The following is a 27,918-nucleotide window of genomic DNA, read 5'->3' as shown; positions in this document are numbered from 1 at the left end:
GCATGTACCTGTATCACTTCCAAACATTTAAATTTTATGATGATTTCCAAATGCAAAATCTGGCAAAATGAGAGACTCAGTTGGCATGACTGAGACTGGCACTTCTCAGCTGGCAGCCTTGCAGACACTCTTTCTAAATGGACCAATAATGCTATTAGAGAAAATCATAGCACATAAGCCTTTCCTCCTGACATACGTTGTCTTTGTCCATATTCACCAACAGTTCCAATATCATCCAGAAAAGCAAGAAAGTGGTATAGATATGAGGTATAGTAAAGTATGTATACTAGTCACTAACCAATAAAAGACACAGCTGGAAAAAAAAAAAGCAAAAGTAGTAGTTTAAAATGTTTCATAAAAAATTAAGTTTTAAACCTCCAAAATTTAAGGGAATACTTTCAACAAAGTATTATCTTCTGTCTTGCTTATGTCATATGAAAATACAGTACTACTGGTTTCAATTCTACAGCTTTCAGAATGTACAAATTGCTTCATTATTTTGAAATTGCCAGTATTTTCTTAAAACACCAGCTGCATTTTAACTTCAATAAGATTACAGTCCGTGATTCTTAAAGAAAAATTCTTAAAATTTGAAATCCTACAAAAATTAAGCTGCAATTAGAAACTGCTGCTGAAATATAACAGTTACATTAGATTTCTTTTGCTAGCAGATGGGCCTTTTAGGCAGTTATTTGATTAATGATTTTCAGATGAATTGAATACTTCTATTAAAAGATTTTATCACTTAATTATCTGCCTCAGTTTAACAAGCCACAGACAGAACAGTGAAGGGTAACATAATGACATGTGTCCTGTGAAGCAATGAGCATTACACAACAGATTTTCATTCATTAATAGATCTCAATTAGTAGCAATACTCAAAAGCAACACAACAATCCTTAAGTTAGGAGTATTTCTCGTATCAAACATTCTATTATCAGACTGTACCTATTTAAACACAGAAATGACATACACAGTTATAACATTGTGCTATTTTTCTTTCTAGCTATAACAAGCATTTGAATGTGTGGTTTTATAGGATTTATCAACCCTCCTTCTTTCTAATAAATGTCAGGACTACAAATCTTCTGCAGTTTAACCCTAAATAAAACTTGCTGACACTAAGATTGGATACCATTTTCCAAATTACTACAGATAAACTCATTTTAACTTCTCTAATGAGCTGCATTAGAAAATCATTATTTAATGAAAGCTGCCTTCACTGCTATGTAGCTGAGGGAGGAATACAGTAACAAAATTTACTAAAATCTCTTTATAGCCATGAGATCAAGTTAATTAGCTTTAATATATAACATTCCCTCTGTGCAAATCCATTTCTGAAATATTCTATGTAAAGCACAGCTCAAGATACATTACAAGATTAAAAGCAAAGAAAACATCATCTGAATTGAGTATATTTAGTATATCCCACTTTTCACTTTTGCATCTAATTGTTTCATCAGTCTTTCAAAAGCAGTGCATTTTTCTAATAATTCAACTGACCACTCCTCAGTCTTTGGGGAGAAGAATGGGAGGACTCTTAATATATTTAATCTCCACCTTCTGTGAAAATATTTAAAAAGACTTTCCTTTTTTTTGTTTTGCCTTTTTTTTTTATGCTATCAACAATATTTTGAGCATCAAACACAACATCCCATAACTCAGGCATAAGAGAAATTAATGGTAACAATTAAAGAAAGAATGAATGTATACAAAAATATAACCAGTGATTTACTACTAAGTTAGCACTGATTTTAACAAAATTCAAGTAAATGATATCTTCAAATTAAGACATTTTGCATTCTCTTCGAACAATAGTCAGTGTATACAGTTTAGCAAAGGAAAAGCTCTCCCACCTTTCTTCGGGCTCTCCATTACACTTTTAGTCAATGCACATTTAAATTACTGAACAGATTTATACCATGGTTAAATATTTGTTGATGGAAACAAGGCAGGCAGGTGCTTTATTACATATTATTTGAACACTACATGTACACATGCATATACTTAATTAAAAAAGTGTCCAGTGACAGTTATAGCTGGAGAAGATTTCCACATGAACACTTCCATTTCCTACGCTAGCAAAACAAAATGCCCTTACCATTGCCAGACAAGATGTTTTAAACCCAGTAAAGTAGAGAAGGTAATGTGTGTACTGAGTGCAACCAAAACACACTTCCCTGCCCCCCACAGGTCTGGCAAAATTAATCATTGACTCCATTTCAACTAATTACACTGCTGCCTCTCATTTTACCTGGATGGCACTTCCTGCATTCCATACTTATTGTAATGATACTTTTTGTAAGGAATTTCACAAGATAACTGGACATTTCCTACCTTGAGACCATCACATTTTTTCATCAGCACTCATTTGCATTCTTATTAGTATACATGAGTTTTTCACTGAACTTTAGGACTCCTACTGGCACATAACACACTGTAATGAGTGTAAAAGTGGGCATACAAATTAACACTCCCATTAATCACTAAATGTTACCAGGAAAGACAAAAAAAAAGACTAATGGATGGGCAATAAAACGCTGCATGAAGCATGCAATTTCATGAATATCTGTAGGTATGCAAAATTACTGATCTCCTCTAAGAAGCACTATCACCATGTCCCGAGGAGGTAAAATGCACATTCTACAGCAGGTGAACATTCAGAACTAACATTACAGAAAGATTATCTGTTGTGTGCATCCATATTGCCTAGGGAAAAGAAAAATATGCATGTCCACTTTGTAGTAAGAGGCTTCACCTAGACAAAACCAGGTAATATTTGCATAGGGACCACAATCTAAATTAAAAACTACAGTACAAAACAAAACACGCTTTTGGATTTTTAAAATGAAAATCAACTTAATTTTCTGTATGCCAATAGCTAACACTAAGGGTAACACAAGGCATTATGATTCTATTCTTTTAACATTGAGCATGTTTTAGTTTTACAAAAGCCTTAATGGACATTCAAAACTTTTGTAAAATGCACAGATCTGAGAATTTAGGAAATTTAATCCTGTGGAGCAATTAAAACTAACATCTTCAGGAGAAAAATTCCAGGCAATCCCTTCAGGAGTAAACTGTCAGCCCTACATTCAGTAAAGTCTCAGGACTAATACACAAACATCCTCTCCGGAGTCTGAGAAACAGTTTGCGGAGATTGAACCTGTAAGCTGTATTATTGTTTTATCTATTTGCTTTAGAGCTTTCTATTTGGTCTTGTTTACCTTATTACATATTTATAACGATAAACACAGCTCCAAAGTCAGCCCCAGTCTACCAGCTCTCCAGGGTGAATGTCTTAGATATACAACGAGATTTAACTCAGACCCTTTTCAAATTTCACTACAGCCTGCTCCCACTCCTTGAAACAGTCGCTTGTCTCTGGTTTTGTGCAAGTTCTCCTCAGACAACTCAAGCCCTTAAGTATTTCCAGGGACAACACTTTTATTCATTTCAGTCACAAGAGATATTTTTCCAGTCACACAGTGGATGTAGGAAAACAAGGAGAGGGCAAGGGTGCTGGGATGACTGTTTTTAAATCAGGTGGCCATTAAGGATTATCCACAAGTGAAGAAACTGAGTCCTGGCAGAACAGAGACAGCACAGGTGAAAGCAGCTCTCTGCAGCTCCCAAGAAAAAGGAGATGAAATAAGGAAACAGAAACTTTAGCACAGTCCTTAAAGTGAAAAATCTGAGAAGGCTAGGCAAGGAGACTGCTATTGCTGAACCAGACAAAACTAAAGCGGAGAGGCTGCAGATGTCGAAGTGCATACACAGGATTATGAGAGAAGGCCCTGGGAGATGTAAGCGTGTGCCCAGCAGAGAGGATTTAGAACACTAAAAATCCACAATTTCCAAGAATAAAGAGAAAGCAAAAGTAAGAAATATTATACAGCCTTCTAACCTTATACTCCTCTTTTACTGTTCAGAGAAAACAGCAAGTATTTTAGAAATCCTTCTGCAAAGTCTCAGACTGTTTGCTGGAATGATCAGCATCCACGACAGCACAAATTATAAAGTGAACACCCACAGAAAGAATGCACTGGGAAATTTTCAAGAGTCTGGACAGAAGACACAGAGTGAAAGTTCAACACAGGTCTTGCGGGCCTGGGAAACTTCTAGACTAATCTTACAGAGGTAAAATTAGGGACAGAATTGTAATGAGCTTTTCAGCAAAGCGTGTCTAAAAATCTTACATGAAGCTGTTCCTACTCATATAACTGGCTTCTACAGTATTATTCAAGCTCCCTACTCTTTCCATTCTTTCCCGTTTCTTACTCATTGAGAATTTTTCATTTTACAGAAGGCAGAAATGTAGTGATGAACTGAACTTCATAGCATCTCATGTCTGTAATTCACACCCCAATATATAGCAAAAGCACAATAGTTCTTTCAACAGCCTCTATACCCACAGTAAAAGTACCAGTTTTGGATTTTAAAAATTATGTTATACTTCCACAAAATTGTTTGCAATGTTTAAATTGTCACTGGACAAAAAAACACTGGTTAGCCTTTTTTTGTGGAATTCCCATATTTTATCTGTCAGAAATATACACTCCACACCCATTTTGCTGAAGGAGTACATAGGGGAAAAAAAGATGCATGTATTTTTCCTTTCTGTTTCTAGAGAAATTCAGTACTTAAGAGGCAAAAGATTGTTACCTATCAGCATACTTTTCCTTTTTTCTGCAAATTCTATTTGGTGCTGACAAAATCACAAGAGAAAAAAAAGCAGTTACAAAGATGAGGAAGTTCAGCATTAAGAGTGTAAATGCAGTTCATAAAAATTGGACTGGCCAATTGTCTTTTCTTTAAAACAAAACTGAATAGGATGCCTTGGCTTGCAAAAGTGCATCTCGGGTCTGGCAGCTGCATCTTTTTAGGCAAGTTGATATTGCAGGGTACCTGACCCTTGAGTCCATGTACTGGCACTTGCCAAAAGCATCCCTCCGAACAGCTGTACCCTCCCATGCACCACACTGTTGAGTCACATGGATCTGTGCTGTTTCTGAAGAAAGATACAGTGCAGGCTTATTAGTGCTACACCGATTCCAACAGTCCTGAGGAACAGGTTTATAGAGCAAGTTGCTTCAACCAGTCTACAATGCTTTGTGAAAGGGTGACTAGCCCACACCTATCTGAGACAGTCTGACTGTTTATGCTGTTTCCTGTTAATTCCCGACAAGTGCAGGTAGAGACTGTTGGTTTGCATTTTTTGACTCAAAAAAGACAGCAGCAAATTAAACCACAGTAATACCTGTGTACAAGAAGGATTTTTCTTCCACAAATTCTTTCAGTCATTTTTTGAACTCATGCAAACTTCCAGCAAGCAGACTATTCAATGACAAGGAATTCCACAGTTTAACTGCATACTGATTAAAATTTACATTTGTTAAATGTTAGATTTGTTTAAACCTGCCAACTTCTCGGAGATGCCTAAGCACTACTCTCCCTCAACAAGCATGGAGAATGATGGGTAGACTCTACCTACTATTTCAGGGGTTCCTTGCGTATGATACAGAGTCCTGGATTTTAAAGTACATTTAACCCCATACTTGACTGGAGCTCCTACAGTCTCAAGAACCAACATACGCTTCCTCTCTGCTTTCTCCAAGAGCTGCTTAGCTAATCCTAAGGAACTTCTGTAACCTCCCTGAACTTCCTTCTATGTCCCAAATTTTCAGACAAAATTTTCATCAGTAGCAGTGGGAAAAAATGGTTCATTATTAACAGGTCCTCCAACTCCCTACAAGACTGTGCAAGGAACAGTATAGGAAACCAAATGCCACCATAAAAACAAACAAACAAACAAACAAACAAACAAAACAAAAAACAAACAAACAAACAAACAAAAAAAAACCAAATCATGGTGCCACCAATAATTCAACTGACCTGCAAATTAACACCGCTAAGAAATCATAATTTGGAAATTTAACACATTTAGTTTTGGTTATTCTATCAGATCCTCCTCAGGCACAAATATTTTCACCTTTAATAGGAGAAAGTCATGATCATACAGGCTTTATTTACATTTTTATTAAGTACTGATTTCCTAAATATAATTTCTCCTATTTGTAAAGGGATTACTTAAGAATTATTAATAATTATGCAGTTAAACAAAAGCCTGCATTACTCAAAATGAAAGATAACAGACAATCTATTTACATAGCCAGGCTTTCCATTAAAAATTGAATCTACATTCAATGGCAAAACTATCTTGAAATAAAACTAAAATATTCAGGATTTACCTTCCCATTCTGCTGGAAAGTCACCCATTTCATACTGATATGCTTGACGATTTATTGCTTCTACAAATCTTCTTTCTGGTCTAATCTGCCCTATGGAAAAAAAAAAAAGCTGTTAAGTATATTTATATATAATATTTAAATTGGTGATTACATTACTGTTTTGAAAGAACTGTACTTATTTACACAAGTGCAGTGGCATGCGCAGGAGAAAAATGATGATCACAATACCAAGAAAATTATTACCATCTAGATGTCAATTTGAAATGCTTGTGTTTCAGTAACTTTAACAAAAACTTCTATGTGCTACAGCTGACTTGGATTATTAACGACAAATATATTTCAGCCCAAGTAATCCACCTTAGTGTATCCCTTTGTCCTGGGTTTGAGTGAGTGGTGGGGCATTTTGGCAGCAGGGGAGGGGGCTATAGGGCTGGCCCCCTGTGAGAAGCTTCTTGAAGCTCCCCCAGCTCCAAGTCAGTTCCACCTCTGCTCAAAAACTGAGCCCATCAGCTGCGCCTCTTCAATAACGTATTTAGGAAGGGACGTGGTGAGGAGGAGTCGGAATTGTGAGGAGAAGTTGCTGCAGCTGCATGAACACCAAGGTCAGTGGAGGAACAGAGGAAGAAAGGAGGGGGGAGGTGTGCCGGAGCAGAGACCCCCCTGTATCCTGTGGGGAGACGGCAGGGCGGCCCCCCCCCACCTCAACACCCATGAAGATCTACGGTGGAGCAGACATTGATTTATGGCCTGTGGCTTCCACCTCAGTGATCAAGGTTCTGTGTCCGAAGAAGGCCGGGGTCTTGTGGGAAAAGGTAGCCCCCGTTGTTGTAGTTCAGTGCTGGGAGGATTGCAGCATGCGGGGGTGTCCCACGCTGGAGCAGCTCTGGAAGGGCTGCAGCCATGGGAGGGAATCCAGTCGGAGGAAGTTAGTGACCCATGACGGAGCACTGTGGGGAACGCTGCAGCCCGTGGGAGGGACTCACATCAAGGAAAGTTTGTGGAGGACTGTCTCCTGTGAGAAGGGGACCACGATGGAGCAGGGGGAACAAGTTTCAGAAGCTCCCCCCACCGAAGATGGCAGAAGTGGCAGCACTGACTGCACCCCCCACTCCCTACCCCTGCGCCACTGGGGGAGGAGGTAGAGATAACGGGAGCAGAACTGAGCCCGGGAAGAAGGGAGGGGTGGGGGGAAGGTGTTAGCAAGATGTGGCAGTGCTTCTCACTGCCCTACTCTGTTATGTTTTGTTAGTGTCTGTAATAAATGTATGTTCTTATTTTCTTCCCCTAACGAGTCTTCCTCCTGCCTCTGGCCATAATGGGTGATCTGTCCCTCCTGGTCCTATCTTGAATCCCAAGCCTGGCTCATTTGTCCCTTTTCATTGCTGAGAGAGAAGGGAGGACTGAGCAGCTGCGTGGTCCTCAGTTGTCCTCTGAGCTCAAACCACAACAGATGTTATAAAATTAATATTTAAATTTTTCAGTTTCTTTTACAGAAGAGCACCTCTTCTATATCCAAAATATCATGGGTGTTTCCCTCGCAGTCACTAAATCTGATATATCCGCATTTACATAAGAAGAACCCACTGAAGAACCTTCCAGGTCAAAATAGAGTCAAATAATGAATAATCCCAAACTTATGTTGCTCTATAAACAAATTATTATGCTTCCCATATCAATTTTTTAAAATAATATATATATATACACACTACTTTAAAGATCTCCATCAACCCCAGACTGTTTTTCACTGTTTAAAAAATTGTTATTTGACAAAGATTTCTCTGTTAACAAGTTTGCCTGATGTGTGCAGCTGAACCAAAACATGGCATACATGATCAGTGAGAGGATAAATGGGACCATCAACAGGGAATTGGATGTTTTTGATACCTCAACTGAGCAAGAGCCCCTGCCAGCTATAAATTATCAGTATGTTTTGCAGTCAGCAAATGGAAACTGGATCACCCTCTCACCCATGTGCATGCTTGGAGCAACCACATTACAGCAACAGTTCACAATTCCCCTTCAAATTGAATGAATCTCAGATGTCCATGAGAACTCAAGACCAGGACACTTTTGACTCCTTCATTTGCACTGTTTGCGTGGTAGGAGTCCATGGAAGAAACACTTTATTAATTACTTAGAGAATTTTTTTTTTAAATGCACAGACTGAATGTGCAGTCTTTGTTAGTTTAAGACAAATGGACTAAAATTCAGTTGCACAGCATTGCTGTGAACTTTATGATGAAACAAGAATTTCTAAAGCATACCTATTTACTGAAGTGCTATGTACTTTGAAGAGATTATACTGTACTTCATTTACTTACTGTGTTATTTCATCATCAGTAACACAACATAATTTACCTACTGGAAACAAAGGTTTCTAAAAATTTTTTCAGCAATATCTTAAAAAGCTCACAGAATAGATTCCCCCTTTCTTTCGTCTTGTCTGGTAACACCTCAGCAAACTCTAGTTTTCGCTAAACATGAAGCAGTACTTAAGTTAGCAAAGCAACTGAACTATCAGCAGTTCTTCACACAAAGCAGAAAAAGAGCTACTTTCCTAGAGGCAACAAAAAAGTAGATTACTTCTCTGTAGGCTGCAGGAGCGGCCTATCACCTTCAGAGCAAGACATGAAGTTTTCAGCTCTATTGGAGGAAAAGGGAAAAAATGGTCTGTTGTGAAGAAAGGGAAAAACAACCCTTTTAAGGGTGAACATTAATTTTTGCAAGCATAGATCCCTCCTTTGTATAGATCTTTAGCTGAGGGACCCTGTTCATTGGTGAACATCTTCATGTTACATCATGTTCAGAACTCCAGCATTTCTGCAATAACAATTTTCACCTTAGGAAAGAAGTCAACATTTTAAGGTAATACTTTTTTTCCCTAAGAATTCTGATTTTATTTTTTCAAAATTGAGAATTCTAGGATGTTAATTAATTTTTGCTGAGTGACAAATTTAAAACTTTCAATAGTTCATTATATTTATTCATATAATAAATCAACAGTCTAAAATAAATTACCAGAAGTTTAGTATTTGTACCTACTACCTGTCACGTACACATGTAGTTATATTTTCTCCAATAATCCATACACTTCAAGTCATCCAGAATTCTTTATGCTTTATAAAATCATATTAGAAACTCATTTGAGCTTTTAAGTGCAGCAAGTAAGGCCACAGGCTGCTTTGTTCTATGGTTCTGATTTCCATTAACCTTAAAAGAACCAGGATCAGTGATTTCCAGTTTTACGGTGATGCAGGACCAAGCAATATAAAACTTAAGTGCTGACTGAGCAAATCCAAAAAAGTGGAGTACCAGGCACTCAAGGTCAAAAATCATGCTCTGATTTTGCTATTTATATCTTATCAACAATACATTTGGCTTTACAAAGTCATCTGCAAACACTATTTTCACTCCAAAGGAAGATCTGTTTAGATTTCTACTGAAGGTCTGAAGTCAGGATGATTGCTTCCATTTTTAGGCACACATACTGTTAAAGGAAAAGACTCACGTGCAGTACTAGCCCTGCAGTCCCTTCTCACTTCCCAAAAGGTATGCCAAATGACAATGCCAGCATCACAGCCATAACATCCTTGTAGTATTTGTCATTTTGTATGAATTGCTGTTCCTACAACAACAGACCGTGTACCAAAATAACTGTTCCAACCTTGCTCCGATTTTCTATAGCACCTACAACTCATGTCCAATAATGTGTAAACAATTTTCTCTGTTTAATTAACTTGGTTAACAGACTTTACCAATACAATTCATTAAATATTATTTGTATCCCACTAACAAAGGACTTGACATGGTACAAAAAAGATTAAGGGTAGTTTCACGTTGTAACAGAAGCTGAAGATAGACAAGATAGACTTGAGTGAGTTTACTGACATCTCAGAAAGTATAGTCACGGCAAATTCAGAGCTTTGGTAACTTCTCCCACCTTATCTCTGAGTTTGACAGTCTTCTAGACTTAAACTGTGGCAGGTTACACTAGCCCAAATAGTGTATACATTTAATGAAGCTTTTAGTCAATATACCTTAAAAAACCCCCTATAGCCTAGGCAGTTTAAAGACGGATAAAATCAGACTTATGGGTCTGGGTGTCTCCCAGGAGAGTAAGCTCTTTGGGTTTAATTGTCATGAAATCACCAGAGAAGACGTCAAATTTTAAACATGAAATTTAGATGAGAGACTTCTAGCTTTGCCAGAGACATGTCCCAACATCGTATCTTTTGTTAGAAATGGATATTAACATAATAGCAGCACATCTGATGCTGTCCCAAAAGACTTCACTTCTCTGAAATTTCCATTGACAAGTACTTTTCCCATCTTGATAGGATCCACTGTCAGTTTCCCAGGTAAAGGGATATGTGTATATATAATCTTCAAAAACTTCTCTAGGATGGACTGTTAGTCCTCTGGAGAATTTCTCACTCTTGTAAACATGACCAAGACACGCTTATGGTATGGTTTGCCTGATTTTGTCCCAGATCAGGATGTCAACTTAACAAACCTGACTCTCAATGACATCTAGATTCTGCCCTTCTTACAAGCATATGCTAAAGTTTTTGCAAACAGGGCTTACTATCTAACTATTTACTAACTAGTAATTGATCTATCACAATGTATACATACTTGGCAAGCAAACAAAAAACAAATAAATCTATGTCCAGAAGGAAGACCATACATTATTCCTTCAAACAGGAGCCATAGACTTTATTTCTAATAAAACTTTTATTTTCTTAGTGTAGGAAAAATATTTATATGCATATGTAACAGGAAAAACTGCTCAATATTGTTCTTACTATAGTCACGTATGACTTGAAGTAAATTAAACATCTTATCCTATTAATTCAATATATGTTGCCTATTTTCCATAAATTAAACAAGAGAGGCTTAGAACAGCACCTTCCAAATGGGCAACAACTCAATCCTGCCCTATTTAATCCAACCCAAGTAATATTGCAGGGTAATCATACAGATTCATTCTAATTTCATATGCCAATTTGTATCTTTTGTCTCCTAACCAGAATGATTTTTATATTCTTAACTTATTTGTTTCTTTGGACAGAAATATTCTGCATTTTGCTTATTACAGAAGAAGCTTATCCCTTCAGCCCTCTGAAAAGGCAATCCACTTTTGTAACAGCTGTCAAGACATCCAGAGTGTACATGCTGCAACTTGATTCTGTTTTGCAGTTAAAAACAGTTACGCATATTAAAATTTTCCAGTTTGACAGAAATGGCAGATTTTTTTTCCCCTTTTAAATCAAAAGGCCTATGCCTGTGTGAGTCATTAATCCACACTAATCACTTTTTTGCTTACCCACTCTACCACATGTATCCAGTCACTGATAAATTGAATGCATATACATATATACACGTGTGTTTTCTATGACCTATTGACTAATTATGCTTTCAAAAGGAAAAAAAAATTCCAGTAACATAACATGTATAATACGGGAAGCAGCAATGTTCAAATGAAAGTTACTCAGCCAAAGTGCTGGTAGTAAAGACATGGCATAGAACAATGAGGCTGTGGAAAAATACCTACACAATCAGTCACAAAGGAATGGAACAGGATGGGAGTTGGGGCGCGGGGAGGGGAAGGGAAGAAAAAGAAAAAAAGAACTCTAAGTTTAAAAATGCATTTTCTATAATAAAAATGTAAATAAAAACAAAACCAACAAAGTATTTGGGTTTCACTGTTTTATAAATGCCCGCTTAACCCTCCTCTCTCCCAGCTGTAGGTATACGCTATTTTTTTTGAAGACTGCTACCTCCCTAGTCTAGAAGTCTGCTCAGTACATACATATCAAAGATGACAAACAATTATGAAATTTTGTCTGGAAGCTGTTTCTTTGAACAGAAAAAAAGTACACACATACCTGGGTTGTAAGCCATATTGATACACCTAGCTGTAATTTCTGGAACTGTTGATGAAACAAATATTCTAATAATGATGCAACCAGTAACAGAGGAAAACACCAGGAGAGTTAAACAGATTATACAATGTGCAATGCAAGTAACAAATTCATTATCCTTTTTCCTGAGGTGATCTACAACAGTAGACCTCACTGAAATCAGGAGAAGGTGTTTTCTCCATTCAGTTTGCTCCCTCCATTCAGTTTACCAAGACCAATCACACAGTACCATATCACTGTTAGTAGGGTTACCTTTACAGAAAGAGCTCGGTACATTTCAGAACCAAGTCCCTTAAGGGGATCTTCAGAATGTTTCTCAGTTCAAACTTTATGCAAGAGTTAGCAGGAATAGTCTCTCACAAGTAATTTTAAATTAATGATGGAGAATCAAAAAATTCAAAACAGGTGTCCCACTTTCTCTTTCAAACTGGTCTCTCTAAATTACAAACCATATTTCTGTCTGATTGCTCCAACTGCCAAAAATTTAACAATTTCTATCTGGACTATTGCCAACTGTATTTAAACATCTCTTAACCATTTGCTTAAGTATGAACAAGTATTTTTTCTAAATTAAACCAAATTTTGCCATGGAAAGCTCATGTTTTCAAAAACCTTTACAATAACCGTTTTATTTAAATAATATGCTTCTGTTTTACAAACATCATCAAAAAGTCTAGAGAATATTCTAGCAAATCATTAATGGAAGACACTACTTTTTACTTTGGTCTTGTCAGGGGGGAATCTACAAAGAACCATCTGATATTTTTATGATAAATAAAACCAAAACACACACACAGGGAAATTAATCAGTGTTCTATTGAGTATAATGGTATCAAGCCACAATGAAAAATACAAAGTATAGAAGATTTGTACAAAAAAAAAAAAAAAGGCATTTTTCTGATCACTCAGAGAGAAACTTTTACAAGCTTGCAAAATACTCAGTAAAAACCAAGCACTGAGTGTGCCAGCATCACTTTAGCTATCTGAATGGAACAACCTCAGAGATGAAAAGTTTAAAAATATATATACATGCACACACAAGTGTATATATATAAATGCATCAGGAACATAACACAACCATTTAGACACTAGTAGAAAGTCACTTTTTTGGTATACAGCCAGATGTGAAGACAAGCTTAGTAAAACATCTGATTAAAACATTTGCATGTTGGAGGAGAAAAGCTTTGATTATCACCAGTGTGGAAGTCCAACTCCACACTAAATTTTACAGAGTAATTCTGATACACTCTTCCCATTGTTGTTGAATACTGCTTTCAAATCTTTCTGCATGGCAATTGTGAACCCAACCCAAGATGGTGCTGAAATAGTCTTTGGGCTGAGAGGGCCCTAAGTTTTCAGTAGGCCAGAAGATGTTTTTTCACTATAAATCTACAAAAGCCATTTTCTGGGGTCTGGGTTAACATCTTGTCATGGTTTATGCAGAGAGGGCAACTGAGCACTTCACTCACCTCTTCCCCTCTCAGGAACAGGAAGTAGAAAATGAAGTGCAATGGCTCTGGGGTGCTCACCCATTAAGGTCAGGGACAAAAGACAGACTTGTTAGGGGAAGAAAATAAAACATCACTTTAGTTCAAACAATAACAAAACCAAGACTTAACAGACAACAGAAGCACCACCACATCCCAAAATACCTCCACCACCCCTTCCTTCTTCCCGGGCTCAGCTCTGCTCCCCATCTCTCTCCCTCCTCCCCCAGCAGCGCAGGGGCAGGGGATGGGGGTTACAGTCAGCTCGCTGCTCCTTCCAGCTCGGGAGCTGGGGTGAACGCCGCACATCCCTCCCCTGCTCCACGGGGCTCCCCTCTCACACGAGACAGTCTTCCATGAACCTCCTCCAGCGTGAGTGCTCCCCACCGGCCACAGCCCTTCCCGAGCTGCTCCAGTGCGGGGGACCCCCGCGTGCTGCAGTCCTCCCGGCGCCGAACCACAACAGTGGGGGCCACTTCTCCTCTCACAGTCCCGGCTTCTCTTAAATGCAGCTGCCTGTCCTGGTGTGGTGTTCTCCGCTGGGTTCAGGTTGGCCTCTACTCCACTGAAGACCTCCATGGGTGGCAGGGTGGGTGGCCCAGCCATCTCACCATGGGATACTGGGTCTCTGCTCTGGCGCACCTCCCCTTGCTTCCCTCTCCTTCCTTCCACTGACCTGCGTGTTTATTCTTCTCATAACTCCTCTTTACAAGTCCGAACCCCTTCCCAGCCTCCCCTTCTTAAATGTTATCACAGAGGTGCAGCCCCTGTTGCTAACTGACTCAGCCCTGGCCAGAGGTGGGTCTGACTTGGAGCTGGGGGAGCTTTTGAGAGGCTTCTCACGGGGGCCACTGCCCATTATCAAAAACCCCACCACAGAAACCCAGCAAACATCTATGCACCAATACAAAGACATGGCACCAGTTCCCATAGATGCATCTAAACTAACATCTGAAGTGTTAGTTCACTGGATTTGGTATGACAGCAATGATTTGATTGAAATACTGGTGACACTGACTGCTGATTGAATCTGTTCATTGTTTACATGGTCTAAGTCCATTTGTCTAGAACACTGTCAAACACTTTTATTTTAGAAATAATCTCTTCTGTCATTGTTCTTGAGGGTGCAGATGCCATTGTTGTTCCTGAGGACGTGGGTACCATTACAGACACTATGCCAACACCTTAGAAATCTAGGTCATGGACAAGGATTAAAACATCCTCTTTGCTGTCAACAACAGCCTATGCTGCTGAGGAAAAGAAAACATTAAAATAAAATAAAAAAAAAATCACACTATTCTCAAAGAAGGGTAGTTAATTAACGGTAAGAAAGATGCAACCTCTCTCTGACACATAACACAACACTCCATGCCACAGTGAGAGTAAGAAGCCAATCCTGTACAAAAATTAAAAATATGTATTTTAGACCCATCAGGAAGAGAAAAGGAAGGCAGAATCTGAAACCTGAATAACTGTATTAAACACTTGGTACAGCTATTCCACATTATTTCACAGGAAGGTTAGCAATCAGTGTGCATACACTGATTCAATAGGGCTCAAAATATTCAGAGATATTTTACTTAAGAAGATGGTTTCAGAGTTTCTATACATAAAATGCTCCCTGACAAACCGGCAGCTATCACTGGAACTCTGACTCTAGCATTGAAAAAGTATGAACCAGTCTCAGAAAACTAACACATGCAACACTTGTGCTAATGAGGCCAAAGAGAAGGGAAGGTGAAACAAAAAGACAACCGTTAATCAGTGATAGAGTAGGGGTTTTGGTTTTGGTGTTCTTCTGGTTGGTTGGTTGGTTGTTTTTTTTTCCCCACGTGTTTTAAAAATGAACTAGTATTTCATTTGATCTTCTATAAAGTACAAAAATACTTGTATAACATAATACATTATGCATTTCCTCAAAAACTTAAGAGGCGTCCTGAAAACATGGCTCAGTTCTCAGCGAGAAACAATCATGCTGTAACTTGCTATCTGATAAACCAGTGTGTGCGCAGAGCAAGATAAATGCTAGAGGCCTCAACTGCAAGTCCTTAGTTTAGGTGATTACTGTGCAAAACTACACCTATAAAGATTTTATTCTGCATGCTCCTCTAACAATTAAACATGCATTCTCTTTTTAGCAGCATTAGTTACAGTAAAAGCAATGAGAGGTAACATTAAACTTACAGAAAGTACCACTATGTGTTCAAGCCTGAAAGTTCTCTAGGGAAGAAGTCTGCTTTGACAATCATTTCAGATCTTATAGAATCACAGAATGGTTTCAGTTGGAAGGGACCTTAAAGACCATCTAGTTCCAGCCTCCCTGCCACAAGCAGGGACACCTTCCACCAGACCAGGTTGCTCACAGCCCCATCCAACCTGGCCTTGAACCCTTCCAGGGAGGGGGCAGCCACAGCTGCTCTGGGCACCCTGTGCCAGTGCCTCACCATCCTCACAGGGAAGAATTTCATCCTTACATCTAAACTAAATCTACCCCATTTTGGTTTAAAACCATTATCCCTCATTCTGTCACTACACTCCCTGACAAAGAGTCCCTCCCCACCTTTCCTGTAGCCCCCTTTAAGCACTGGCAGGCCCCTATAAGGTGTCCCCAGAGCCTTCTCCAGGCTGAACACCCCCAACTCTCTCAGCCTGGCCTCATAGGAGAAGTGCTCCAGCCCCTGATCATTTTCATGCACTCCTCTGGACCAGCTCCAACGGGTCCATGACGTTCTTATGCTGGGGTCCCCAGCACTGCAAGTGGTGTCTCACGAGAGCGGAGCAGAGGGGGAGACCTCTGTTGGCCTGCTGGTCATGCTTCTCTTGATGCAGTGCAGGACACGGCTGGCTTTCTGAGCTGCGAGTGCACATTGCTGGGTCATATTTCAGTTTTCTATCCACTGTTACCTCTAAGTCCTTCTCCACAGGGCTGCTCTCAATCCACTTACTGCCCAGCCTGTAGTTGTGCTTGGGGCTGCCTTGACCTACGTGAGGGACCTTGCACTGGGCCCTGTTGAACTTCATGAGGTTTGCACAGTCCACCTCTCAGGCCTCTCAAGGTCCCTCTGGATGCCATCCCTTCCCTCCAGCGTGTTGACCTCACCACACAGCTTGCTGTTGTCAGCAAACTTGCTGAGGGTGCGCTCAGTCCCAGTGTCTGTGTCACCAACAAAGATGTTAAACGGTGCCGGTCCCCACACTGACCCCTGAGGAACGCCACTTGCCACTGCTCTCCATATGGACATTGAACCATTGACCACAGCTCTCTGAGTGCAACCATCCAGTCAATTCTTTATCCACCGAGTTGTCCATCCATCAAATCCATTTTTCTCCAATTTAGAGACAAGGATGTTATGTGGGACAGTATCAAACGCTATCCATTATATAAGTATGTGAAAACTTTCCTCTACTTTAACTGCACAGATTCATGTTTTCAACATGTAAACACAATATGAATTAAAACATTCTCACTTTGGTGGGGCAACTTCTTTCTTCTCTGTAGGTAATTTGCCATTTTACTTTTATTTTTTTAATCTTTTGTCATTGTAGGACATTCAAGCTAGTCAGAAGGGATACTAGAACTGAGTTTCTCTAACACTAAAAAATGTCTTTAATAAAATTAGAATGCAATGGATACTTATGAACTCCTGAGCAGTCAATGTGTATTTATTTACATCTATGTCATAAATATAAAAAAAAGGGGCCCTGTGTTCTGTATTTTATTTTTAGGATTGACAGATTTTATAATCTGAAAATGCTGAACCTGTAAATTCCTGACCTCATGGCTTTTATATGTGTTCACACAAACCTTATGTTTTGAAAGCTTACTGTATCTGAGACTGTGACATTTCACTCAAGTAAAAATATCTTTTATTGCAGTTTGTCTGAGAAGCAAGTTCCTCCCAAGTTCCTCCCGTGGATAGAGATTAAAAAACCCTCTATTAAATGCCCATTGTCATTCCAGTCCCTGAGCTCTCTTCATCCGGCAGCAGGATGCACCAACACCAGTTCCTGTATCCTGCTCACTGGAAAGCCTCGCACCTTCTACATCATCAAAGCAGTACGAAGCCCAACAGATACTACACTTTTACAAAGAATCACTGTTTTGTAAATGAATCTACAAGAAGTTTACTAGAAATATGCAACATTACGTTTTTTTTGCAACAGAAGTGTAAATGATACTAGTACAAATATCAATTCCCTGGAGAGTCAATGGTTGCTTAGTGCTCTGGCACACAGAAACTTTCTCCCAACTGTTCTTTAGGTTTGTTTTGGTCTATTAAATTCAAGAAACAGTTTTCTACCAATTACTGTCAAAATGTGAATAAATCCAGGAATAAAGGACTGAATATTTTCTGCAAATGTATGAAAAACGGCTTAAAATGGGGATTTAGCATATATAAAGGGAATTTAACAAGCAGATAGAAAGTGTACAATAACTTGTATTCTATAAATAAAAGCATAATGCAGGAAGATAAACAAAAAGGCAGTCATGCAGGGAAGAGAAATAGGCAAGTGACAGCAAAGGTATGAATTATAAATGAAATTAAAAGAAAGTTACAGCTGTGGAGAATATCAATTAAGCAGTATGACCCAACACTGTAGTGTTACAGTCTGGTTTGGATGATTAATTATATTTCAATTATAAATCATTTGCAAATACTCATTTACAATCTCAATTTTTTTCAGAATAAATGGAATTACTACAGCTAGCTGCACATACACTCTCAAGGAGCTAATGCTGTTTTTTTTTAGTATGTTTTAATAAATTTTATAAAAGGATTACAGGTTTGAGATTTGCAAAGAGAATTCAGTCTTATACAAGTTCTGAACACAATTACAGCTAATATTGTGCATAGAAGTTGAAGGATTAAAGAATACTAGTACTACTATTTTATTGTTTGCTTTTCATTGCAGAGTATAGGGGAGAATGCTCATGTATTTCAGCTACAGCCAACACAAGAGTGTAACTTCTGAGGAAAAGGAAGGTTAACTTCTCCTTTGAGATATATGACCCATTTCACATATATGCATATCCTACAGGCATTTCCTTTAAGCAGCATTAAAAATTATTCTTTATACTACAGTTTATATAATACTCATTTTATCACATAAATTACAAATTTATCTTCTGAAGCTGAACTTGCACTATTCATATAATACAAGACAGAGCATTTTAAGAACATAGGAGAAGGTGTATATATATAAATCCCACCTAGTTCTTTCCCTAAGAGAAGTCTCAAAAATGCAGACTCAGATGAAAAGGTGGGATGTGATACATCAATACAACAGAACAAATAAACTCCTACTGTAGTTGTCTGTTCTCAACTATAAAACAATTACACAAAAACTCTTTCAAAGTTCACATCTGAGCAGCATATGAACAGAGGTCCTAATATTTCAGACACAGAAGGTGGAGGTGCTCCCCCTCTACATGTGCCAACGTGTCTCTGAAGTTGGTGGTGTGGTTGGTTGAAAATCTGAGTAGAGCAAGTCTGAGCTCCTGACCCCCTCTGCAAATGTCACGGTCAACTTGGGAGACATACTGAATGTGTATATTCAGTTCAAAAAAGCCTCTCAGTTCAGCCAGCAGGTGAAATGCTACCCTTCATGGGTTAAAATATGGCTTTGGGAAGAAAATGAGAAATAGGGTTGTGAAAGCTCAAGGGAAAAGGTGGGGGAAAATGGGGCCAGCAGACTATCAGAGAACAGAGCCTAAACATGATGCGGTCCTCACAGAACAACACCTGTAGAACCCTGGCAGTCTGTCCTGCATTTCACTGACGTTTTTAGACAAGATGCTGACTACCAAAGTTCCATTTTCAAAGGACAGCTGATAAAGGGAACAGGTTAGCGTGGGTGGATTCAGAGGTACAGTCTGCTAGGCAAGACAAGGCCTGACGGGGACCTCAGGAAAGAGCAAAAGTTCTTCCCTGGGAGAAGAGAAGCAATTTTAATACAACACGACAAGAGACTACAGCACAACCGTGAACACACAAACGGTTTGCAAGGATGTCCACCAAGCGTAGCCTATTAGAATCAAGAGAAACAATGTACAGCTTCAAGGAAATAAAACACCTAACAAAGACTGAAATAAACATAGATAGTGGTAGAGTTGGTTGCCAGAATAGAAAACATTTCCGATTTCATCATGCAGCCAAGTCTAACAGTAAGTTTTGTACTTTTGTAAATAACCTCATGGCAGAAATACATCTTGTGAGATGATACAGTTGGGATCCACGCAACCAGGTGAAGTAGCAACAGGGATTCCTTTCCCTCAGCTCTCAGAAAAAGAAACCCGGAGGGCTGTTATGGCATAGATACCAACATGAGAAGTGATGTTACTCCACAGCATCTGAGTGTGTACACTGTTGTTTCAGAATGCGACAACAGGCCTGGCAGCTGATTTGCTCAGATTGAGCTTTACTCAATTTTAAAGAATCACATTTGAGATGAAACAAAAATTGGTACTGGAACAAAACAAAGAACATAACCACTGCCTGACCTGGGAAAGAAGCATGGTACATTGAACTCACAGCTCAAAATGCTATCACAAAAATTTCTTCTGCTTCAAAATACCAATATGACAGAGCACGTACATACTGCAGCAGTGAGTTCCAATAAAAGTGTTATCATCACTTATTTTCAACTTGAAAGTTTAATTTTTTTACTCAGATAAACTAACTCAACTTGAATACCTTACCTCATAAGCAAGTCATACCTGACTTTCACCATAAAAAAGAAAAATTATTACCGAAGAGGGCTTAAAGACAACTCCATATCTATAATATCATGATAGGGTTGTATATCTTGAATTCAAATCTGTCATCTCAGTTCTAAAAAGCAGAAGCTATGCCCCATACTTCGTGATTGATATTAATTACTACCATAGCATTTCACCCTCAGGATCCTTAAGAAGCTGGGTAGACAAATAATAGCCCAAAAAACTCCCCACAAGTTTACTCTTGTATTATATTTTGTTTAAAAAGTATGAGGGCTGAAAGGGAGATCCTTAAAATGATATATCAAAAAAAAGGGCACATGCCATTTTAGAAACAACTTTCTAAACATATTTCTGACTCACTAGTTTGACACTTGACATATGACTGCAATAAAATTTTATGTTCATCAGTCACTGTATTTTGCTTTACTTTCAAGTTTATATTTACAATAAATTTCTAGTGTACTTTTTCACATCTTTATTATACACGTTACATATATTAAGTATTATTAAGTATAGTATTTAAGATTTATTTTAAAGGCACTGAAGTGAAAAATAGGAAATAAATTGCAAGCATAATTAGTAATATGCTTTTTAAATCTTTAAAAGAATGCCATACTAATGCTTATGGGAGCTTAAGTACCACAGTTGTTCAGGTTAGTATGTACTTCAGTAGCTTTCAGTAACTGAAGTTTGCAAAGTGTCATCTTTCATTATATATAGAAATATAAAGATGTTTACTTGGTTAGAGCTCTAAGAGAAACAAGTATTTAAAAGGTAACTGCTATTTTTTTTCTAAACAAAATTAAACAGTACATACCAGAAAGTAAAACAATTTAGTGGATTAATATTAGGAATGTGGAATCATTTACCTTTCAACAGCTGAAAATTTTTTCCTGATTTAACTCTTACTTTATATTGTTAGGTTACTTTTAAAGCTTCGCTTCAAAAGTTTGTTTCTTTAAACTGCATTGTGCATACCCATTAGTTAAGGTATTTTCCAGTAACAGCGACTCTGAGAAAAGAAGAGATACATTTAGCTGGTTGTGGTGAGCTCATAGTGGTGTAGGTGATGAAGGAGGAAAAAGACTTAGCATAGCCAAGGAACTGCAGCAGTATCTGATCTCAAAGCTACACTGAGCAGTTAAAAGGATAAAGTAGAATAGCAAGGACTACCTGAAAGTCAAAGCTTTTTTAGATCTAAGTCAACCCAAGAATTTATTTTTCTACTCAAATCTTAGTTTCTGTGATCACTTTGCAAGCTAGAAAAAACAAATGCACATGCAAAAAGCAACATATACTTTCTACTTCCACAGTTCCAGTTTAACTAAGGAAATTTCAGACTAAACAGCAAATGTTGAGGTCCATGTGCTTTCACAGTAAGTCAGTCCCTAATCATCAGGTATTTAAATACAGAACTGCATGCCTGTTGACTTTAGAGTATTTTGCTGTTATTAGAAGCTAAAGCATCAAGCACAACTGTTGTAGCCAATAAGTACATATAAAAGTTTCTATGTAGAAGTATTTATGCTGATGCCAGTGAAAGAAAAGAAGAAAGACTGCCTTTGGACAGCGACCTTTAGACTTGTATAGCTTGAAATAACCATAATACAAGTGTTTGATACACAGAGTTTACAACCACTAAAAGAACAAGCTGTGATACTATGAACTCTACAATCAAATAATTTAATTTCCTTGTACATCAAAGATGTGTAGGTTCTTGTAAACTGTATTTTTATTTTTAGAAATAAAATTAAAGATAGTTACTTTACTACACTTTACCAACTTATTCTCTAAAATGCAAACTCTCAGAAATAATTACATTCATAGAGATTCTCATTACTGCAAAGTTATCAAATTAATCTAATTAGAATTCTAACTGATTCCTTTCTGGTTTGAGCAGCTAAGATATGTGATCCCTGTGTTTTTGTATTAAGATGTCACACAAGCACCTTCATTCTTAATTATCTCTATACACTAAGAAACCATACTGATATCAAGACTACATATGACTCGTGTCTCACCATACTAAAGCACAACTCTGCATTGTCCAGCTACAAAGAACTCCCTTATCAGTCTCTGGAACATGTATGTGTCTACCGACCTCAAAAAAAATTTTTTTGACCTCCCTTAGCTTGCAAGACATGATGAAACTGCAGCATAGGATGGCACAGATGCAGACTACTAACTATGAGGAAAAGGCTTCTGAATACAACTCCATCAGTATAGCTGCCTTGCTATGCACTGGGAATTGTATGCAGAAATCTCTATCACCAAGATGAAAGAAAACACCTAAACATTAAACTTTCCCACAGTCTTAAGATGCACAGGTATTTTGAAACAAAGGTGTTAAGAGTCAGAATCTCTCAAGGATGGTAACGATACTGCTTCTACCAAAAAAAGAAGGTACTTCAGAAATATCTAACCTTCCCCCCACCCATTTCTTCCTTGAAAACAGAAACAGACACTGATATATAAAACCTTCTAAACAAAAGATAAATCTGCTTCATTTTATTATAGCATTTGTCTCAATGGCATTTCTTACTAATTGTTTTGACATCATGGCCTTTTTTTTTTTTTTTGTGAATGAATATTTTCTTTTTAAATGATCAACATAATGAGAGCTGTTATTCAGAAAAATAAATTGAGATCTTACACCTTCTCTCCTATCTCTGTGTGTGTATGAATGAGAGGGAGTATGCCAGAGATGAGATGATATGAGATTTTCACTGCTAATAAAGACAACCTACTTTTGCACATTTTGGTATCATTCATTTTCTGTCCTGGGAATTTATTATAAAATCAAATTACCTGTATGATAAAACCTTCTGTAGTTACTAGTAAGTGTCTTATTTTTCAGATTAAGGACACTTTTGATTTGCAGTTGCATTTTACATACTGTACAGATGACTAAACATATATTTAAGCATCAAATTCAAACATTTTTAGTTCAAATCAATTAAACTGAGAAATCATTCCCTTCTGGCTGCCTATATTTCTCTTTAATCCTGGTCAGTGTAAGACCTTATTACAAGTAATTTGCTACTACAAGGCTGAGGAAAAAATGCTAGTCTCACAATTTTTGTCATTTTCCCCCCACTTCCCCTGCAGGCTGCTACTGTTGATGGCCTTTATGGAAATATAAATTCAATCAGCAGCTGCAAATTTCATGAGACGTCCATCTTCATGCTGAATTTCTAACTGAGTGTCAAAACAATCTGCGGATTTCTCCCTGATGAAACACACTTTGAATTGTAAATTTCTGCAATTTTCTCATGTTAGAATTCAAGCTGCACTAAAATAGAGCTAGCCCAGATATAGTGCCCACCAGCTTGAGACAAGTCATTTTCCCCCTCATTATCTTGCTCTATTGTTGAAAGGGTTAAATAATAATCAATGAAAAATGACCTGTTTTTTTTTTTCTTTTACATTACAAATTAAATTACGTTTTCTTTTCTTTTTGTAGTAGAAAATAGAAATGTCTTCAATATATTCTAAATGCTCTCAAGACAGTTATTTGAACCCGCTATTCATTTTACAGTATTTTGCAGTGATAACCCCCCAGAAATTAGCTGCAATAAAACTTAAAGAATTTCCTATAGTGACAAGATGGTGCAATCTTCAAGGACAGCAAGTTCAGTCCACAAAGACAGCTTTTTTCTTCTAAATCTCAACTCATATTAAATGTTGACGGAAAAAAGAAATCAGATACATAAATGACCAAAATTGACACTGCAGTTTTGAACAGTTTGTTATTCTCTGAATACAGTAAAGCAAAATACAGTTTCTCATTCAATTACTGTATTTTACAGTAGCTTAGAAGGTACACACAGCCTATCAAGTATATTATAGCAGCTCAAGAATGCTTTAAAAGAATATTTGCTTCTCTCTTCTGTAGACACTAACATGAAATATGTAAAACAATACTACTTTTCCAATTTGCAAGCACACTAAATAGTCTATTACATATTCTTCTCATCTCCTTTCAATATATATAAAAATACCATTCACAAAGAGAAATCCACTGATAAAGATGATTTATGTATTTGTGTAATTAAGAACTGGCTGTCTTTCTATTTGTTTTCTCCTGTCAAGGAATAAATATTAGTCTGGAGTGGGTGGGGGGCTTACTGAGCTGTACTTTATTAACACTGAAAAGAATGATTCTGTTTTGGATGTTTCAGTACAGATACCATATTCCAAAACATAAGACTGTCTTTCAGTTTACAGAAAATTCAATGGTGTATCTTCTTTTTGAATACACCAAACTTTCAGTTAATTATCAGAATGAGGAAAGAAACCTAAAAATAAGTAGCTACAGAATAATTCCCTTGCAGAACACCTGCGTTGTACTGAGGTTTTATCACTCTTAATATGTCACTATAGCATTTCTTTGGTCAAGCACCCCCCTGGCCTCCATTAGTTACCTGCACTGCATTCTGGTTTATGTGAACTGGAATGACCTAAGAGTTGATCATATTTCCAAACTCTCAAAACTAACCAATCTATGCAATTTCCCTGACTGATTTCTTAAGCGTAACTTATTGATTAAAAGCAAAAAATACATAAGAGAACTAGTCTATGTCAAAAATCAGGTTTGTCTCAAAAAAAGGCCCAAGGAAAGAATGCTGGCATCGAGCTAGGGAGGGACTTGGACTAGTTAGGCAAGATAAGCAAATAAGCAGGTCAGAGAGTCAAGTTGCTCAGAGAACACTACTGGCCTCCCTTTTAAACTATGCTTATTAAAAAGAGACCCTTATAAACTTGCTATTATTAGAATGCAAATTGCCTGTTCAGCATGACAAAAAAACCCTCAACCTTGCTCAAGATATTATTTCAATGGATCTCTGGTTTTGTTTCCTTGAGTCACAATATCCCGATCAAATAATGTTGGGACTTTATTTCAGTTTCACATGGTCATATATTTATTAGCTTTAACAGCAAAACAAAAACACACACCAATCGCTGCTCTAGTGACAGTAATGTTATATAGTGAAGCAGATGCTCTGTAACACACATAGTTTCCAGTCACAAGTTTTAGCACCTGAGTATAGGTACAGATTCTGTTAGGGTAGATAGCAAGAATGGTAATTACTGAATGTATTAGAATAGCTTTCATTATAACAGCTTCTTGAATATTGCATTATTTGGTTACATTTATCTCTGGAGCATGCCAGAGAAGGAAGGGAGGCGTAAGAAGAAAATCTGGTTCTATTTCTCAAAATATCCAGAGTACTACTGGTAGAGCTCACTGTAATATATGTGAAGGACAGGTACAAAGAATCCATCCTAATTGTATTAATACACCATTATTGGGTATTTGTTCCTGTTCAAATTTAGTTTTAGCTTTGTCTCACATTATTTCAAAACTTTACCTCTATTTCTCAAAAACAATTACTTCCATTTTATCCGTATCTTCCAAGTTCTTGGTCATGACACTTTATTAAAGCGCAGTGTTGAAGCACTTCCAAGTGGAGATGATTAAACTTCCATCTAACACATTCAAGTGCAGAATTTTCCAAATTCTTTTTGGACTCAGTCATGCCAACTTCCATGCATCCTACCAAGCTGAAAACACCAAAGTACTTCAAAACTTAGGGAATAAAATGAAAATTGAAAACACAGTTAATAAGCAACACAGATCTGCACAAAAGAAAATTCACTGCAGTACAAATCTAACAAATGTGATCCTACAAAATCTAAGATGTACTACATATTTCTTCAGTGCCATCTTCTGGCACCATAGTTGCAGCTACTAAACAAGCATGATTTCTCTTTTCATTCCAATATAACCTTGAAAATCATTAGTACATCAATTACATATGCATGTTTAACAAGAACAGCACTCAAAAAAAGCCCTGAGCAAAACAGTTTTAGAATTTCATGCTATATAAAAAGTTGCATTAGGAGAGGAATTCAGTCATCTGCTGATATAAGAAAATGCATCAAGTAGTAATGTCACAAGTCAGATAAACACAGAATGATACTAAACTTACACTTCAGCAAGGTGTCAAGGTGTCAGAAGTATTAAAAATATACAAAAACTATAAATTTTAAGGCATTAAAGTTCACCACCAGCAGATTGTATTAGTCTCCTTCCAGATGCCCCCAAACTCACATATTTATTATTGAAATATTTGCCTTCTGACTCAGAATTGAAGATATGTTTCTGGGGTCAAAAGTAATTCTATTTATTTTTTCTGAAAATATATTGGTTGTTTTAATAAAAATATTGCCTTCTATCTCCAAACCTTGCCTTGCTCATCTCTTTTAATGATCACAGCTAAAACTTCACAACAATATTTTCCTTGGCTGATACTCAATAGCCAATAATATTAAACAATTGATTTAGCTTGGCTTTTAATTTAACACCTCCCACATACACTTGCACAGAAGTTCTTAAGGATTTCCTTTTTCTCACCTTCTTCCTAAGACAACTGGAAAAGCTTGTAAATGGCAAGACACCTTACGAGTTTTTCCTTAGAAAAGTTGGTAGCACTGCCACCTTGTGAAGCTGATTTTTGTTTTAAAATACAGCATAATCACTGACAATATCAGAATCAAGCAAAAGTGAAGTTAATAACAATAAAAGTAAACAAAAGGGCTTGATTTCACTCTTTGTTTTAGTAACTGTCAGTAACATTCTCATCAAAGGTATTTTGTAAGGTGACAATCTCTAAGTAAGGTAATCATTGCACTCAAAATACTCTAAAAATATCTTACTGAAAATGGGCATGAACTTTAACCAAGCCTTATGATACCAATAATAAATAGTTTCTAAAACAGAAAATATGCAGTGGTTAAAATGATATTATCTGCAGGGTTGTCAGTTAATTCACCATATGGCATAAAAGACATGCCCTCTCTGGGAATATTAACTTCCATACTTTCTACATGGCCTCCCTGTTTTATGGCATGTTAACAAGGAAACAGAGGAGTGATACACAAAGAACAGCTTAACACTGCAACAATGGTAAATTGACCAGTGTGATAACCTTGTACCTGAATGCTCTCAGGAAGATGTTGCAGAAAAGCACTTGGACACTAGCAAAAATGGAGAAAAGAAACCAGATTACAACTTGAAACCTATTGGTCCTTTTGGAGACAGCTTAGTTCCTACATGCTTGGGTTTTCGTCTCCCTTCTGCTTTTATTTCTTTCAATGGGATCTCCTTTTCTGTTGCCACTGAGGGAGGAGGAAACAGAATCAGAGTGCTTCCATCAGCTGCAGGATCCATAGAGAGAAAATGTCATATTAACCAAGTGAAAGCCCTAGTGAAATTAAAAAGTGAATAGAAATACTTATTTTATCCCCCAGGTAAAAACTGAAACCTTTGTAAAATTCTGTAAGCATTGCTTGGATAGTGGCATCTATAACAACACTGCATCACCCCTAATATACACAAGGTTTATCTTCTAAATGAAAACATGGTCAATCTCCAGACTCTGAAAAATAGGTCTCAGTATAATACAAATTTGTGTGCACATTTCTGGAAAAGCTTGTGTTCCAGATCTGTTGCACTCTTTGCAAAACTATAA

The 27,918-nt window shown here is 37.4% G+C and overlaps 1 protein-coding gene across 1 annotated transcript in view; it reads right to left on the bottom strand.

Moving 5' to 3' along the window:
* Window positions 1-27,918, bottom strand: part of NDUFAF2 (NADH:ubiquinone oxidoreductase complex assembly factor 2) — a 72,053-nt gene that overhangs the window by 17,214 nt on the left and 26,921 nt on the right. The window contains exon 2 of the mRNA XM_033009037.2: window positions 6,252-6,341. Coding sequence (XP_032864928.2) covers window positions 6,252-6,341 — 90 coding nt within the window. The remainder of the gene's footprint in view (window positions 1-6,251; window positions 6,342-27,918) is intronic.

The sequence above is a fragment of the Tyto alba genome, unplaced genomic scaffold (assembly GCF_018691265.1).
Source record: "Tyto alba isolate M040663 unplaced genomic scaffold, T.alba_DEE_v4.0 Super-Scaffold_42, whole genome shotgun sequence".
NCBI lineage: Eukaryota > Metazoa > Chordata > Aves > Strigiformes > Tytonidae > Tyto > Tyto alba.
The sequence above is the reverse complement of the archived record's forward strand: the minus strand, read 5'-3'. Positions and strand labels throughout refer to the sequence as shown.